This window comes from Nerophis ophidion, linkage group LG06 (genome assembly GCF_033978795.1).
Source record: "Nerophis ophidion isolate RoL-2023_Sa linkage group LG06, RoL_Noph_v1.0, whole genome shotgun sequence".
NCBI classification, from domain to species: Eukaryota; Metazoa; Chordata; class Actinopteri; order Syngnathiformes; family Syngnathidae; genus Nerophis; species Nerophis ophidion.
Window position 1 is genome coordinate 68,443,783 of NC_084616.1, and position 15,658 is coordinate 68,459,440.

Genomic DNA, 15,658 nt, shown 5'->3' on the forward strand with positions numbered 1-15,658 from the left:
AACAGAATTTGAATAAGGTCTTTTCAATCAGGTGTTGAAAACACCTGTAGATGTGATTAAAACCATAACGAGCAACAATTAAACTGATTGAAAAAGACTGTGACGCTCAGCTTCTTGTAGATGGTCAATGGTGTATTTGCAACATGGTGAAGTCCAGGGAGTGGTCAAAGAAGTCAAGAGAGGAGGTAATTTCTCTTCATAAGAAAGGATATGGATAAAAGAAAATAGCAAAGACATTACACATTCCAAGAGACACAGTTGGGGGCATAATTCGCAAGTTTAAAGCTAAAGACACAGTGGAAACACTACCTGGGCGTGGTAGAAAGAGGATGGTGTGTGCAACTGCTGTCCGGTATTTGAAGCGTACAGTGGTAAAAAAAAACCTGGGTAACAGCTGAGGAACTACAACAGGATATTGCAGAGGGGGAAGGCAGGTTTCGTCCCAGACAATAAGGCGCGCACTACGAGATGAAGGCCTCCATGCCAGAACTCCCAGGCGCACCCCACTTCTGACTACCAGGCACAAGAAAATAGACTCCAGTATGCCAAAAATCATCTGGACAAACCCCAAAGGTTTTGGGAAACTGTTCTATGGAGTGATGAGACAAAACTGGAACTCTTTAGGCCTATGAATCAACATTATGTCTGAAGGAGAAAAAAATAAGGCTTACAAAGAAAAGAAGAACACCTTGCCTACTGTTAAGCATGGTGGGGGGTCAATCATGCTCTGGGGCTGTTTCTCTGCCTCAGGTACCGGGAATCTCCAGCGCGTTCAAGGCATTATGAATTCTATTTCCTACCAGAATATATTAGCTGCAAATGTCATGAAGTCAGTGACGAAGCTGAGGCTTGGGAGATGTTGGACCTTCCAACAGGACAACGATCCCAAGCATACCTCCAAATCAACATCAGAGTGGTTGCAGAAGAAGAGCTGGAGGACTCTGGAGTGGCCTTCACAGTCGCCAGACCTAAATCCTATAGAAAACCAGTGGTGGGACTTGAAGAAGGCAGTTGCAGCACGCAAGCCCAAGAATATGAATCAACTGGAGGCCTTTGTCCAAGAGGAATGGGCTAAAATACCTGTAGATGGTTGCAAGAAGCTTGTGTCCGGTTATGTATCACGTTTGAAGGATGTCATTACTGCCAAAGGGTGTTCTACTAAGTACTAAAGATGCATGTAACTAGGGGGTTGAATCATTTTGTCAATGAGATATTAAGAAAAATGTCCTTTTTTGGTATTTTGTAAAATACAGTGTTACAATTTAAGTTGCATTTGTCTATATGACAAATCTTTATTTGATATGATTATAAACAAAATACAGAATAAAAGTCCAACTTGCTAAAACACCAAAATTGTGTGGGGGTTGAATAATTTTGATCACAACTGTATGGTGCATTAAATCTTGGTATTATTCATTTACCTTCAAAGTTGAAGGTCGAGGCTGGGAACGAAGCATTCCATTTACGAGGTCGGAAATCAAGATGGACACATCCACGAAAGCAAATTTTTGCTTGCCTTGTCTGAATATATACTACTTGTGGAAAATATGGACTCTTTCTGCAATCTTCAAACATGGTGGTTAAAGAGGAAACACAAACGCTATTGCCAGCAATGTAGAAAGTACATACAGTACCTCATGAAATAAATGCAGTTCACACTACAGTAACGTTACCATATAAAAACGTCCAATAATACATTGTATATGGTTGTTTTAGTGCAACAAAGACTAATCAGAAGTGCTAGTAAAAAATGTTAAAGAAGCTTATAATATGATTAATTGTCATTAATCATATTAATGACAATTAATATGATTAATGACAAAAATAAGACCTTCTGGAGGAAAGGAAATCTTGGGCGCAGTTGGGTGTTCCAACAGGACAATGACCCCAAACACACATCAAAAGTGGTAATGGAATTGCTAAATCAGGCTCGAAGTAAGGTTTTAGAATGGCCTTCCAATTGTCCTGACTTAAACGTGTGGACAATGCTGAAGAAACAAGTCCAGGTCAGAAAACCAAACAAATTTACTGTAGCTGAACTGCACCAATTTTGTCAAGAGGAGTGGTTAAAAATTCAACCAGAGGCTTGTGGATGGCTACCAAAAGCGCTTTGATGCAGTGAAACTTGCCAAAGGACATGTAACCAAATAGTAACATTGCTGTATGAATACTTATGACCAAGCAGATTTGGTTACATTTTTAGTAGACCCATAGTCAATTCATAATACAACCAAACTTCATTAATGTTTTTGTGACCAACAAGTATGTGCTCCAACCACTCTATCATAAAAAAACAAGAGTTGTAGAAATTATTGGAAACTCAAGACAGCCATGACATTATGCTCTTTACAAGTGTATGTAAACGTTTTACCACGATTGTATGTGTGTGCACTTCTTATATACATTAATGTACTTGTCTTTGTGTGCTTAGTTTTACTGTAACTTCATTGTGGAGACTTTCAAACAACCTCAAGTTTTTTGTCCCCATCTGCTCTAATTTTAAAGACTATTTACGTACTTGGCAAACTAAATTCCAACATTCAGGGCCGGCTGAATAATACATGTCAATACACCTGGGGTGTACAAAGTTCAGCCTGTATTACGCTGTACTAATAAAATAAGCAGTAACACAAGTAGAGGAAAACAATATAAAAAAACGTATATCTTAATACTAATTACAAATATGTTACACAGATTTGTTTGAAATGATTTTTAATTAACATTTTTTACACCTTTTTAAGAAATTATATGCATCATTACTAGGGGTGTAACGGTACACAAAAATGTCGGTTCGGTACGTACCTCGGTTTAGAGGTCGCGGTTCGGTTCATTTTCGGTACAGTAAGAAAACAACAATATATACATTTTTTGGTTATTTATTTACCAAATTTGTAAACAAAGGCTTTATCCTTTTAACATTGGGAACACTATAATAATTCTGCCCACGTTAATCCACATCAAAGTGCCTCAAGTTGTTGCTTTGATTAAATAAAATGACAAAACCTTTCTTCTACATATAAAAAGTGCAACATTAAACAGCATTTGGGAAGCCTGTAGTTGACTTTTATTATGTAAATGTTATATTGTTGTCAACATGTGATAGCAGGGACCCTGCCATTCAAACTAGGCTGCTACATTACTAATGATTAATGTAACTGTAGCAGAAAAAAATAGTACAACAGCAATAGGAGAGACTATTTATCGCTGTACACTGTGGAGTTCAATGCAATAACAGACAGACAAGACTTTGCTGCCCCTAACACACACACAGGAAAATGAGCTAACGTTACGCTAAAAGCTAACTAGCCTTCACCTAAAGCCAGGACTGCGAGTGAGCTGAGCTTCAGTTTAAGTTTCTAGAAGGTCAACGGGCTCATAGTGATGTTTAGAAAGTAGTTGACTTGGAAGTGTTTATTATTATTTGGGGAGAGTCTGCTGCTCCCCTGCTAAACTCATATCTGCTCAACGCTAAAGCATTGACAACATGCGTTCTGAATACGCACTGCTGATTGGCTTTGTATGTAACCAATCAGATGGTTGTGCTTGCTGCTGAGACAGAGGCAGAAAGCAGAGCAGCTTGTGAAGACTTCTGCTTACAAACTCGTTAGGTACGCCCGCGTGCCGAACCGAAACCCCCGTACCGAAACGGTTCAATACAAATACACGTACCGTTACACCCCTAATCATTACCGTGCAAATCTTATAATAACATCATATTGACACTGCCCCAGCCATGCCCCCACCACACCTCCTAGCCAAGCCTCCACCGCTACAGTCCGTGGAAAACACTGAAAGCAAATCAAAATATTGTGGACATTTTGAAAAAATGTCAGGGGCAGGGGTCTTACATTACCATGAACTGAAAGGGTGCAGGAATGAAACTTCCAAGTGACAGTAAATTCAAATTTACATACGTTCACCCTTGAATTTTCAATCCAGGTGCCTTCTGGAGGAATGTTTGTTTGGGCAGATGAAACAAATTAGCCCACAACGACAACAGGATTGTCATGTTTGGAGTATGTTTTGGTGTCTGTACTGACTCACTGCACAAAGTGGATGAAATCATGAAGAAGGACTATCTACAAATGTTTATAATACACCTCAAATCAACAGTTAGACAGCTAAAACTTTGACACAATTGTGTGTTCAATTGCCAACACAACAATAAGCCCAACAAACATCAAAACTGCTTTTGGAATGAATAAATCAGCTAATATTCATCTCCTGGAATGGCCTTCCCAAAGCCCTGACCTCAACCCTTTTGAACATTAGAGGACTGTGCCTAAAAGCTGGGACCGTGGCAGGAAACCAACCACATATAAATTAACTTAATCAATTCTGCCAAGAAGAGTGGTCAAATATCCCGTCAGAAGCATGTTGACTAAAAAGTGTCTGGTGGAAGTGAAACTAGCTAAGGGATATTCAATGAAGTTTAAGGGGCTATACTATATGGAAATCCTAATATAATAATATAATCTTAATATCAATATTGACCTTGTGTAAATTAGAGAACTTTTCTCAACAATTCTCGTTTTTCAAAGTCATTGATTACATAGGGTGTATTATAATTATATTTTTGTTCAAATAAATTATTAATAGCTCAAAATAACCCTAATATAACTTTCATGCATCACAGTATCGATTGATTGGATTATCGGGCTCAAGTGTTCATTTAATGAGGCGACGGCAGTCAAAATGAGGTATCAAAACAAAAACGTTTGAAAAAGCATGAAATAAATGTAATTATTTACCTTGAGGCTGATCACCAGTATCTGTGAAGATGACAAAACATAATTATTTTACAGTTCAACATCATTCTGGATAGAAGAAAAATAGACTCTTGTTGACTCTTTTGAATGAAAGAAATCGATGCAATGTTTTGTCCCATGTTGAGAGCAATGCACCGATTGCACATTTGAATATTTATTTATTTTCTACCATTTATCCTGTAAAGTCATAGGTCAGCAGACTATCCAAGCTGAATTATGTAAGAGATGGTCAAGTGGCAATTAACCAGTCTCTGTTCAAGGTTCCAAAATGTATTTTCACTTACATATGTGTGTAAATGAAATATATATTAACATTATTTAATTTGAAAAATTCTGCAAAGCCTTATGTTCATTTGGACCCTGTGTAATAGAGATGCGCGGTTTGCGGTCTCATCCGCGGTAAACCGCGGGTCGGGCGGTTGCCATGACGAAAAAATTGATTTTAATTAGATTCGGGCGGGTGGCGGTTGAACCATCCGGAGATATTTGATATACATGGTTCTAGGATCAGAATCCTTGGCCATTCAAAGAGCCATTTAAGACCTGTGTCATAAAGCGAAGAAGTCAATAGGAGACCCTATTATTCTCTTGACTGACTACCGGTAGTCACCCAGATAATGAGTATTAGGGCGTGCTATGAAGCCATTGGCTTTGTCGCCTACTACAACATGTACGTTCTGCTTGTCAGTCCAGCAACATGTTGTGTGTGACTTCCTCGGCAACACGCACACGACTGCAAGGCATACTGGGTGACACAGAGTACACTAATGGTTGTGATATAAACAATTTTAACACTCTTAGTAATATGCGCCACGCTTTGAAGCCACACCAATTAAGAACGACAAACACATTTCGGGAGAACATCCTCACAGTAACACAACATAAACGCAACACAACAAATACCCATAATCCTTTGTATTCATGACAATTCCTGACTATTTTATACACCCCAAACCCCCACCACCCCCCCGTGCGTCAGTAAGGTGGGCGGGGTTGGGGCGCGGGGGTGTAAAATATATTCAGGAAGTGTCATGAATACAAAGGATTATGGGTATTAGTTGTGTTGCGTTTATGTTGTGTTACTGTGAGGATGTTCTCCCGAAATGTGTTTGTCAATCCTGTATTGTGTGGCTTCACAGCGTGGCGCATATTAGTAAGTGTTAAAAGTTGTTTATATCACAACCATCAGTGTACTCTGTATCACCCAGTATGCCTTTCAATCTCATACGTGTGATTGCGGAAGCTGCACACAACATGTTGCCGGACCAACAATCGGTTCGTACATGTTGTTGAAGGTGTCAAAGGCAATGGCTTCACAGCACGCCCATATTCTTGTCTTCAGGATGAACACTATTGAAAAGTCGCAAGAACGTTAGCAGCTCCAATTGACTTCACTACTCTGTGAAACAGGTTTAAATAGCTATGTGAGTGGTAAAGGTGGCCAACCTCTGATGTAATTCAGCGGGCGGGTACGGGTGGATGACGATTTTGGTGACGCAGATGATATAATTGCCTATCCGCGCATCTCTACTGTGTAAGTTAAAGAAAATCCTACTGAAATGTTAAATTGTGCACCCAATACTTAAAAAAAAAAAAAAAGTAATTCAATAGGTTGTAACCACCTCTGCTGCCCACTGCTCCCCTCACTTCCCAGGGGGTGATCAAGGGGATGGGTCAAATGCAGAGGACAAATTTCACTACAACCAGTGTGTGTGACAATCATTGGTACTTTAATGTTTTACTTTATAATCATTCCACACTGAAATAAGAAAGGTTGATATTAATCATAAAAGCCAAAAATTAATATGATTTAGATGGCCTGCTGTATCTACATGATTGATTACATGGCCCAAGAGCTGGTTTAATGATGTCAGCAGCACTCCCAAAAAAGTAAGTACTAAGTTATTAGTTAAGTGGGTTAACTTCTATTAGTGGGTTATTTACCGTGGGGCTGTTCAGCACGACCTGCAAAGATGAAAGAACATAATTATTTGTTCTGAATATACAAAGCTTACTGATCCCCTTAATGCTGATGGGTCTTTTATAATAATAATGGATTAGATTCAGATAGCGCTTTTCTACATCAAAAGAAACCTATGATGTGCCCTGTGGGGTTTGCATGTTCTCCTAATGCGTGTGTGGGTTTTCTCTGGGTACTTCAGACCCGAGGCTTCCTACCACATTCCAAAAATATGCATGTTAGGCTGATTAAAGCCTCTTAATTGTTCATAGGGGTGAATGTGGGGGTGAACAGTTGCTTGTCCATATGACCCCTGTGATTGGTTGGTGACCAGTCTAGGGTGTACCTCGCTTCCACCCGAAGTCAACTGTGATAGGCTCAAGCTCACCCGTGACCCTAATATGGACAAGTGAGATTAAAAATGGATGGATGCATTTTTACCGTTTATCCTATTCAGGGTTATGGGTAAACTGGAGAGTGTTCCAGTGACACAAGGAAAAGCTGACTAAATTTAGGCTTTATGAAGAAGTTTACTGCCACTCTGTCTGAAATAAGACAATAAAATGTTATGATTTTCAAACTCTAAAAATAAAATGTATTACTAATTAATGAAGTCAATAATGTAATACATTATTATATAGTCAGCTATAAAATGTCCTTAAAAAGGCTTTACATATATTGACCTACATTTAATTGTTTTAACTGTTTCTAATGTACAAAATGTATACAAGTGGCCACTGAATTCCTAAACTTTTACGTAATCTTGCTGTAAAAACAGCTCTGATATATGAAGTTGACCAAGGATTATAAACCGGAAGTATTCCCCTCACTGCGGAATATAATAATACAACATATATATTATTCTAGGTCAGACACAGATGGCGTATTCATGCTTTATTATCCTGTCTCTTACGCCCTTTTTTGGAAGCAAACCACATACTTCGACAAAAGTCATAACTTCAATCCAGAACACACTTTCTCATTCAGTATGAGAAACTCTATAAAAACTTTAGACTGTAAATGCTGTTCTAAACATTAAGATTAAAAAATCATAAATGCATGTTATTGCACTACTAAAACTGTTTTTAAAAAGCTAGTAGGTAATGGCATCTTACCTCCTCCTCCCTCAGGCTTGTACTCTCCACCACCGAGGTCAAACAAGTCTTTATCATCAAAAGAACTGCCTCCACCTGTATGAAATTACAAACAACATACAATGTAAGGTACTGTATATTGTGTTTTTAAAAAACATTTAATTTGCTATGCAATAAGACATATTGCCAGACTAACTAATATGCTGCTGCTGGACGCAAAGTAATACTTAAAAATGAATATAGAGTGGAACCTGTTTGTCAATGCCCTTTGGATGTGTTGACTGACGTCAACATAAGCAGTTGTTAATATAACTAAAATCGAAACTAGCCGTGCATAGACTCGTGATTTTGTCCAGAGCAAAATGAAGCGAAGGTAATGTTTTTTAGATAGCACATTTTTATCTAGCGACTCAAAGCTGTTGTGAAACACGTTATCTATACCTTTAAGCTACATTTAAACCAGTGTGGGTGGCACTGGGAGCAAGGTGGGTAAAAATTTTTGCCCAAGGACACAACAGCATCACTAGAATGGCAGAAGCTGGAATTTAACCTGGAATCCTCAAGTTGCTGGCACGGCTGCTTTACCATTTGAGCCGGATGGATGATAAATATTTTTTTTCAGTCTGTTAAAATCATTTCTGTGTACAATCTGTGCATATTTCTTTTTTTTTTTTCATTTTAATATTGTCACATTTTTTATACCCTTATCTCACAGATCTACTGAATTAGTGCACTTGTGCAATGGTAGCTCGTTTTCCTATAACCTAATTTTTTTATGATTCGTTTTCAAAGAAAATTTTAATCTTTGTTATCAAACATTACACATAACAGACTAGATGGTTTGCCCGTGTATTATTCTGCTGAATCAAGTATCAAAAACAGAATCTCTTGTTGTGGTAACTGTAAATGCGACCAACATGTGGCCAAAGACAGTTACGTGAGCCCGCACTTTGATTCAATTCAAGGAAAATAACTCATAACATTACATACTACGTTATTATTGCTTTTACTTTGAAGCCTAATTTGCATTGAACAGGAAGTCACTTTGTTGTTTTCTGCTGCTTGGCGATAATAATGACAACACATATTGACATAGAAGGACCCATTCTTCAGAGAAATGTCACTATTCGGTTCAGGCAGGAACTTTTTAGTGCTAAGAACACGGTGGTTCAGGACCTAATGATTTGATCAACAAAGACATGTTGTCAAGATCAACGGGGTCGACTCAAGCGGGTTCCACTGTACTATAAATTGATAATACGTTTAAACATTTGCAAACTTACCTCCTCCATTCTTTGGGGGCTTGATTGCAGGTTTGTCAGGTTTTTCATTTGGGTCTATAAAAAGGAGGAAAGTGGAAAAGCTAATGTATTTATGTAAGTTTTGACAGTGCAGTCCCTTTAGGTAGGTAGGCAGGTCTTTATTGTCATTGCAACAAGTACAACGAAACCTTGTTTTCAGCACAAACCTGTTCAAGATTAGACAAACAAACCGTGTACAGGGTTACAGAACAAGAACGCTGATGGGTCGCCATAAGGCGCCCCGTAAAAGATGGGAAAAAGGTAAACGCTGGGGAAGGATGAGTAAAAAAATACAATCCAGACTAGGCTCCTAAGGGGGCCCAGTTCGGAGTGAGAAAAAACCTCCATAGCAAAGCACATATACACATTGCAACATACATCTCGAGATATCTAGCAACAGAGGGAAGGTAGTTCAAGGTCATGGTGGTAGGTCGCAGCTCTCAGGCGCTGACCATCCATTCATCACCCCTACGGGATTTGCGTCCAGGGCGTTGGACTGGGGGACAGGGGGGTGTATGTGTGGCGTATATTTTTTTGTGTGTGTGTGTGTGTGTGTGTGTCTCTGTTCGGCGGCCTAGATGTATTTGCCGTCGCTAGTCCAAAGTTCACAACAGGTGTGTGTCCATGAGAGACAAAAAAAGGGAGTTTGTTGTGTCTTCGCTTGCAGTGATCTTCAGGAGAGTCTTGAAGCCAGGTAAACAAATAAAATGTGCTTTTCACTCTAGAACATTAGCTTCATTACTAACCTGTGGCATAACAAGAACACCTTTGACATCTATCCAACCATCCATTAATACAGAGCGTAAGATACCTTTTTTACGTGGCTTGGTGCTCTACTTTTAACAGGGTCGTATGCATCATTAATATTATCCTAACGGAGTCCTAAGTATATATATTCATTGACCACATATAGCGCTTCCACCATTTAGCTGCATGTCTGTTGGACTATTTTTTCCTGCCTTTGACAATTTAATTCCATATGTATTGTTTTTGCCGACCTGTTGCTGCCTAAGCTAGTTAATACCTGGTTTGTTGGTAAGTGTATATTTTCTGTGTCATTCCTGCCTCCTAGCTAATTTTGCTCGTGGTTCCGTCCCAGCAGCTCTTTATGTTTATGCTTGTTGTTGTTCGTTTTTCCTACCTTGTGGAACTTTATGTTTTTTCCCCTTCATGCTATTTTGTGTTTATGGTGAATCTTTTTTTGTGAGTACTGTCAGGCTCTACTTCAAGGGTTCACCGTTATGATACCATAACAGTAAACCTGCAATCTTCTCCTTAAACCCTCGGATTCCAGAGCCTCTTTTCTTCCACCCCTCAAGAGCTGCATAGAGACACATACCACCCCAAGCGGCTACATGCTAACTTATCAGCAAACTGTAAAGAATAATAGACATTGGATATATTTGGATGAATATTGTAAAATCTGGTGTGGAACTGTACTTTTTTCACGAAATAGCTATCAGTGAGGTGGCAAGGGCAGAGGAACAGTGAACGTGAGGTAGGTCTTTAGCTCCCAAGAAACAAAAGTTCTTCCAATTGCTGCCTAAAGGATGGCTGACAGCGTCTTGTTTGATATATAGCTCTTGCATGGGGGTGGCGCCAGACTTTCAATTCTCTTCCAAAACACTAAGGGGCAGTGTCTCCAGGAGGAGCAACCAGAATCCGTTTACTTTTAATGGAGGTTTACTTATAAACCAGAGGAAAAGACGTTCATCAAGATGGACTGTGAAACTTTCAAACGAGTTGCGACAAAGGACGCTATTGTAATTTGCAACGCTATTCGGGACATAGGTTAAGCTGTCATATAATTGTTAATAAGCAAAACTGTTTTAAACTATTTTAACGACATCCTGTTGTTAATGTGTATGGTCATGTGTTATTGATGTTTGGCAATAAACGTTGAAAAGAATGTCATACTTTGTGACTTTCTTCTGGACGCAACAACAACACATCAAGCTGAAGAACGACACATTCGGTAATTATTTTTAGAGTGCACCGAGAAATAAAGTACACAAAATCTGTTTTCATGCAAATATTTAATCGCTGTTGCTTAACTTCATTCAATAATTTGTGCATTTCAAACACAAACTTTGCTTTCCTGCGGTCGAGGACCCGCCTCTGAAAAAACTGACCAATCACAGGTGCGTCTGCGTCTCTGAAGATGCCAAGCTAGGATTTTTAGGAGGTGCACGCATGGCTTGCGGGAAGATACGCAGGGGGAAGGGTAAGACGACGTTGCTTACGCAAGTTACGTGGCGCGAGATCCACAGTTAAAAACACCAACCTCCCAATAAGGTACTTGTACATCATGTAGAATAAAAAAATTTAAACATATACTCTATATGAGTCAAAGAAAAACTGCACTTTTGGGGGGGAACTTTGCAAATCATTCACAATTGCTATGTGAGACAAGAATACATATTTCTTTTTTATGTGTGTTAATAAATAGAGAAAAATTGAGAGCAACAGGCAGGTAATGGAGAGTCATCTTTTCCGTCTATAAAGCCTGCTAAAAAACATCTAAAAACCACAAATGCTCCCTTTACATGTCGTGACCTGTAGGAATAAACACCAAGGAACTACTTTTCGGGTGTAGTAACACAGAACATTGTTCATAGAGACAACAGGCTGGCCACTAGCGAGAGGAAAGATACTGACCTGATGCTGCTGAATCGCCAGAGTTTGAAAAAGTTAATTCTAGAGTATAAATCATGCCTCGCACATGTAGAGTAAAATGATGTGGCAGGCAGGCGGGCAGGCGGGCAGGCAGGTGAGCAGGCACGCATGCACGCACGCAATAAATTAATACTTTACAGAGAGGGACAATAATCCCTAAATGTTTAATGAAGAAGCAGTAATGGCTTTACTTGGAAAGGCAACATCCTCTAGGTCAGTGGTTCTCAACCTTTTTTTTCCAGTAATGTACCCCCTGTGAACATCTTTTTAATTCAAGTACCCCCTAATCAGAGCAAAGCATTTTTGATTGAAAAAAAGAGATAAAGAAGTAAAATACAGCACTATGTCATCAGTTTCTGACTTATTAAATTGTATAACAGTGCAAAATATTGCTCATTTGTAGTGGTCTTTCTTGAACTATTTGGAAAAAAAGATATAAAAATAACTAAAAACTTGTTGAAAAATAAACACGATTCAATTACAAATTGAATAATGCCACGTATAAAAGATGATTACTTCTACATGTAGAAGTAATCATCAACTTAAAGTGCCCTCTTTGGGGATTGTAATAGAGATCCATCTGGATTCATGAACTTAATTCTAAATATTTCTTCACAAAACAAATAAATCTTTAACATCAATATTTATGGAACATGTTCACAAAAAATCCAGCTGTCAACACTGAATATTGCATTGTTGCATTTATTTTCACAGTTCATGAACTTACATTCATATTTTGTTGAAGTATTATTCAATAAGTATATTTATAAAGGATTTTTGAATTGTTGCTATTTTTAGAATATTAAAAAAAAAATCTCACGTACCCCTTCAAGTACCCCCAGGGGTACGTGTACGCCCATTTGAGAACCACTGCTCTAGGTCAAAGCCATATGCACACACAAATACAAGTTTGATAGTGTAGTAGACTGAGATACAAAGTTGCAGGCTTGAAATATGTGTGTGCTCATACTCAATGAAATAAATACAAAAGCCTACCAGAACCTCCAGGGTTAGGTTTAGGTTTATTAGGTTTCTTCGGATCATCTGTTAAAATGAACCACAAAAAGTTTTTTTTTTCTTGGAAAACAAAAACTGACTATCCAGCTAGTGGGGTTGTACACGTCAGGCATCATGGGATCTATATGTTTTTAAAATAAAAATGTTACCTGGTCCTAGGGCATCAAAGAGGTCAAATCCATCTATGGAGAGAAAGGAAGAATAAATGCTTGAGACGTTAGTATGAAAAGGTTTTAAGACATATAAAAACTCAAAAAACTTATTAATTATTACTAACAAATAAATTCACACAAGTGATTGCAGTAAAAATGTTTCAATTTGTTGAAAACATGCTCCAGTGAGAAAGTAAGGTTTTTCCAAGCTGCATTTCAAGATGAAAATATCCAAAAGCCTCTATTTCAGGGGTATAAAACGTTTTTCAGACTAAAGACATTCAAACTGATGGAGTGATGGAGTATCTTGTATAAAATTGTGTTTTAAATTAAACTGGTCCGGAAAGTACTTGAACTAATGAGTTCTGTGGTTGGCTTATCTCTCCTGTGCTTGTGTTTTTGTTATGTTAAAAAAAAAATCCTGATCCAAAAACTTAAAAATGAACCAGCTGTGAGCTGAGAATGGATTCTCAGTCAATCAGGGGGAACATGACACAGCCTAAGCACAGTTACATAGGTAAAGCAGCAATGGGGGGCGGGTCCTCCTTGACGGACTGGTGAATAAAGCGGTACTATACTTGATAGAACTCCTGAGTGTCGCTAAATGTGTGCATTGTTGACTAGAAGTTATCTTCTCCCACCTTTTATCTGTTCACTAGAGTGTGTTGGATCAATGTTGATGTCTAATCAGACAAACTTTTCACGACCGCCTTGCAGTACCCAACTAAGGACACGGACCTCCTGCTCTAACTCATAAAGTCAAATTGGCTGTGTTCAACCTTCTAAAAGATTTTTTTTTTAACTCACTCATTCAATCTTAAAAATATTTCTCCAGCAAGTTTGCTAACTTGTCAGAACCAGGCTTACTTATCTTGACTCTGAACGCCATCATCTGGTTTTGTGTCTGCCAACAATACTGCTTGCTAACCATAGCTCTGTGCAGGCGGTAGCATGCTTTGCATTGAGGTGATAGGATATAAAAGCCAAAGTATTTGGTGGTAAGCAGCAGCTTGATTGCACAGTTTGAAAACAGCAATGCTCTTCGCCGCATTTCTTCTTTAAGCCTATTTTTGTCATTAATCTCAGCCAAATGTTGAAATGCGCTGACGTCACTCAAAATACGTGCTTTCGTGGTTTAGGTGCCAGGCATTATGGACTGAGAAAAGTTCTGTGGTTGCAATTAAGTGTGTTATTTCTTATACCACCTCAATTTTTTTGTATAATTAATAATAATCTTCATTTTAAAGTTACTACAGTTACACTGTATGCTTTATCTTGCATGCAAAACACAGAATGTCAAAGTGGTGGTTTGGTGCGTTAATATATCTATCTTAATAGAGAATACGAACCATCATCTTTAGGATTTGCTGGGTCTTCTGGTTTTTGTGGAGTTGGCTCTATGGGAACAGAAATGATGTTAGTGGGTCTTTCTTTATATGTACCTTGATTAAAAAATAAATAATCATTTAAAAAAATTTCAATTTTGCATGACAACATTTTCATAACATGAAACAAAAAATAGAAAATGTATGGATGGTAACATGTAATAACCTACCACAGTGGCGGTTTTTAATTTTTCCTATTTTAACTAAGTAAACTGATTAGTTTAATATGATAGGCTCCCACACCATGATCCCAAAAAGGATAAGCTGTAGAAAATGGATGGTTGGATTAATAATTTGACTGTGCAAGATGAATAACCAACTGCTGGTTACTTAGAGAAATAACAAAATGTAGTTTAAAAAGACACTGGTTGAAAACAGATACGTACTGTACTAACTTGAGTGTGGACCTTAGCGACTGTACCTCAGGCATGCTGTCTGAGGCTGTGTAAACAGTAAAAAACGATTTAAAAAACCAAATAAAGATAATCTATGCAGTATTGTATCTAACATATAACTACATCAATAAAAAGAGACATTACAATTAGAGATCAACCGATTATCGCTGCCGATATTTGGCATTTTGGTGTATATCGGTATGGGCCTCTTTTTTATTTTTTTAGTAACAGTTTTTTTTACAACTACAACATAACTACATCAGCAGATACAATATATAAATACATATGATAGCAGTATTCAGTATTTAATAACATAATAATTTAAAATAAAACACTGATCAAGCACCTCCATGTAAAGAGTTACATTTTCCCCACTGCAGCACTTAAGCAGCAAGCACCCAAGAATTTATGTTAGCTATCTTGAAAAATGTCTCATAAATAAGCTTAATGTAGGAGCTCAAGAAATGGTTTTATTCAAATGTTTGCAATATTTCATGTTTCCTCGCGAGGAAACATTACAATGTATTGTAATGTTAGGAACTATACTTTTTTTTTTTACCTATAATTCACAATTCTTTTGAGAGACAAGAACACGTCCTTTTTCAATGCATTCTTACTCGCAAATTAACGTTAATAAAAGTCTGCTTACAATGGAGCCGATGGGAGCCGTGATATACGTCATTGCCTCTATTGCATTTATTCAGACCTTTAAACCCAATAAATAACCATCCAAAAAGCGGCAACAATACTCTATAAGTCGTGAACTGAATATTAACCAAGTAATAGCGATATTATTATAACCGCTAACTTTAAGGTCCTACATCTAGTGGCACATTGATTAGAGAGGGGCAACTTCTTTCTACTGGTTGTATAGTCACATCTTCCGCTGGTGAGCTGTTTTCTATGCTC

The 15,658-nt window shown here is 38.0% G+C and overlaps 1 protein-coding gene across 6 annotated transcripts in view; it reads right to left on the reverse strand.

The window, feature by feature from the left end:
• Positions 1 to 15,658, reverse strand: part of cd99 (CD99 molecule) — a 60,482-nt gene that overhangs the window by 26,436 nt on the left and 18,388 nt on the right. For 2 of the 6 annotated variants that reach the window (XM_061904706.1, XM_061904710.1), the window contains exons 3-9: positions 14,319 to 14,366; positions 12,967 to 12,999; positions 12,797 to 12,844; positions 9,107 to 9,160; positions 7,845 to 7,919; positions 6,714 to 6,734; positions 4,752 to 4,772 (exon numbers count right to left, since the gene is read on the reverse strand). In XM_061904706.1, the coding sequence (XP_061760690.1) occupies positions 4,752 to 4,772; positions 6,714 to 6,734; positions 7,845 to 7,919; positions 9,107 to 9,160; positions 12,797 to 12,844; positions 12,967 to 12,999; positions 14,319 to 14,366 (300 nt within the window). The remainder of the gene's footprint in view (positions 1 to 4,751; positions 4,773 to 6,713; positions 6,735 to 7,844; positions 7,920 to 9,106; positions 9,161 to 12,796; positions 12,845 to 12,966; positions 13,000 to 14,318; positions 14,367 to 15,658) is intronic. The other 4 variants (XM_061904707.1, XM_061904711.1, XM_061904708.1 and 1 more) reach the window with 3 other exon arrangements.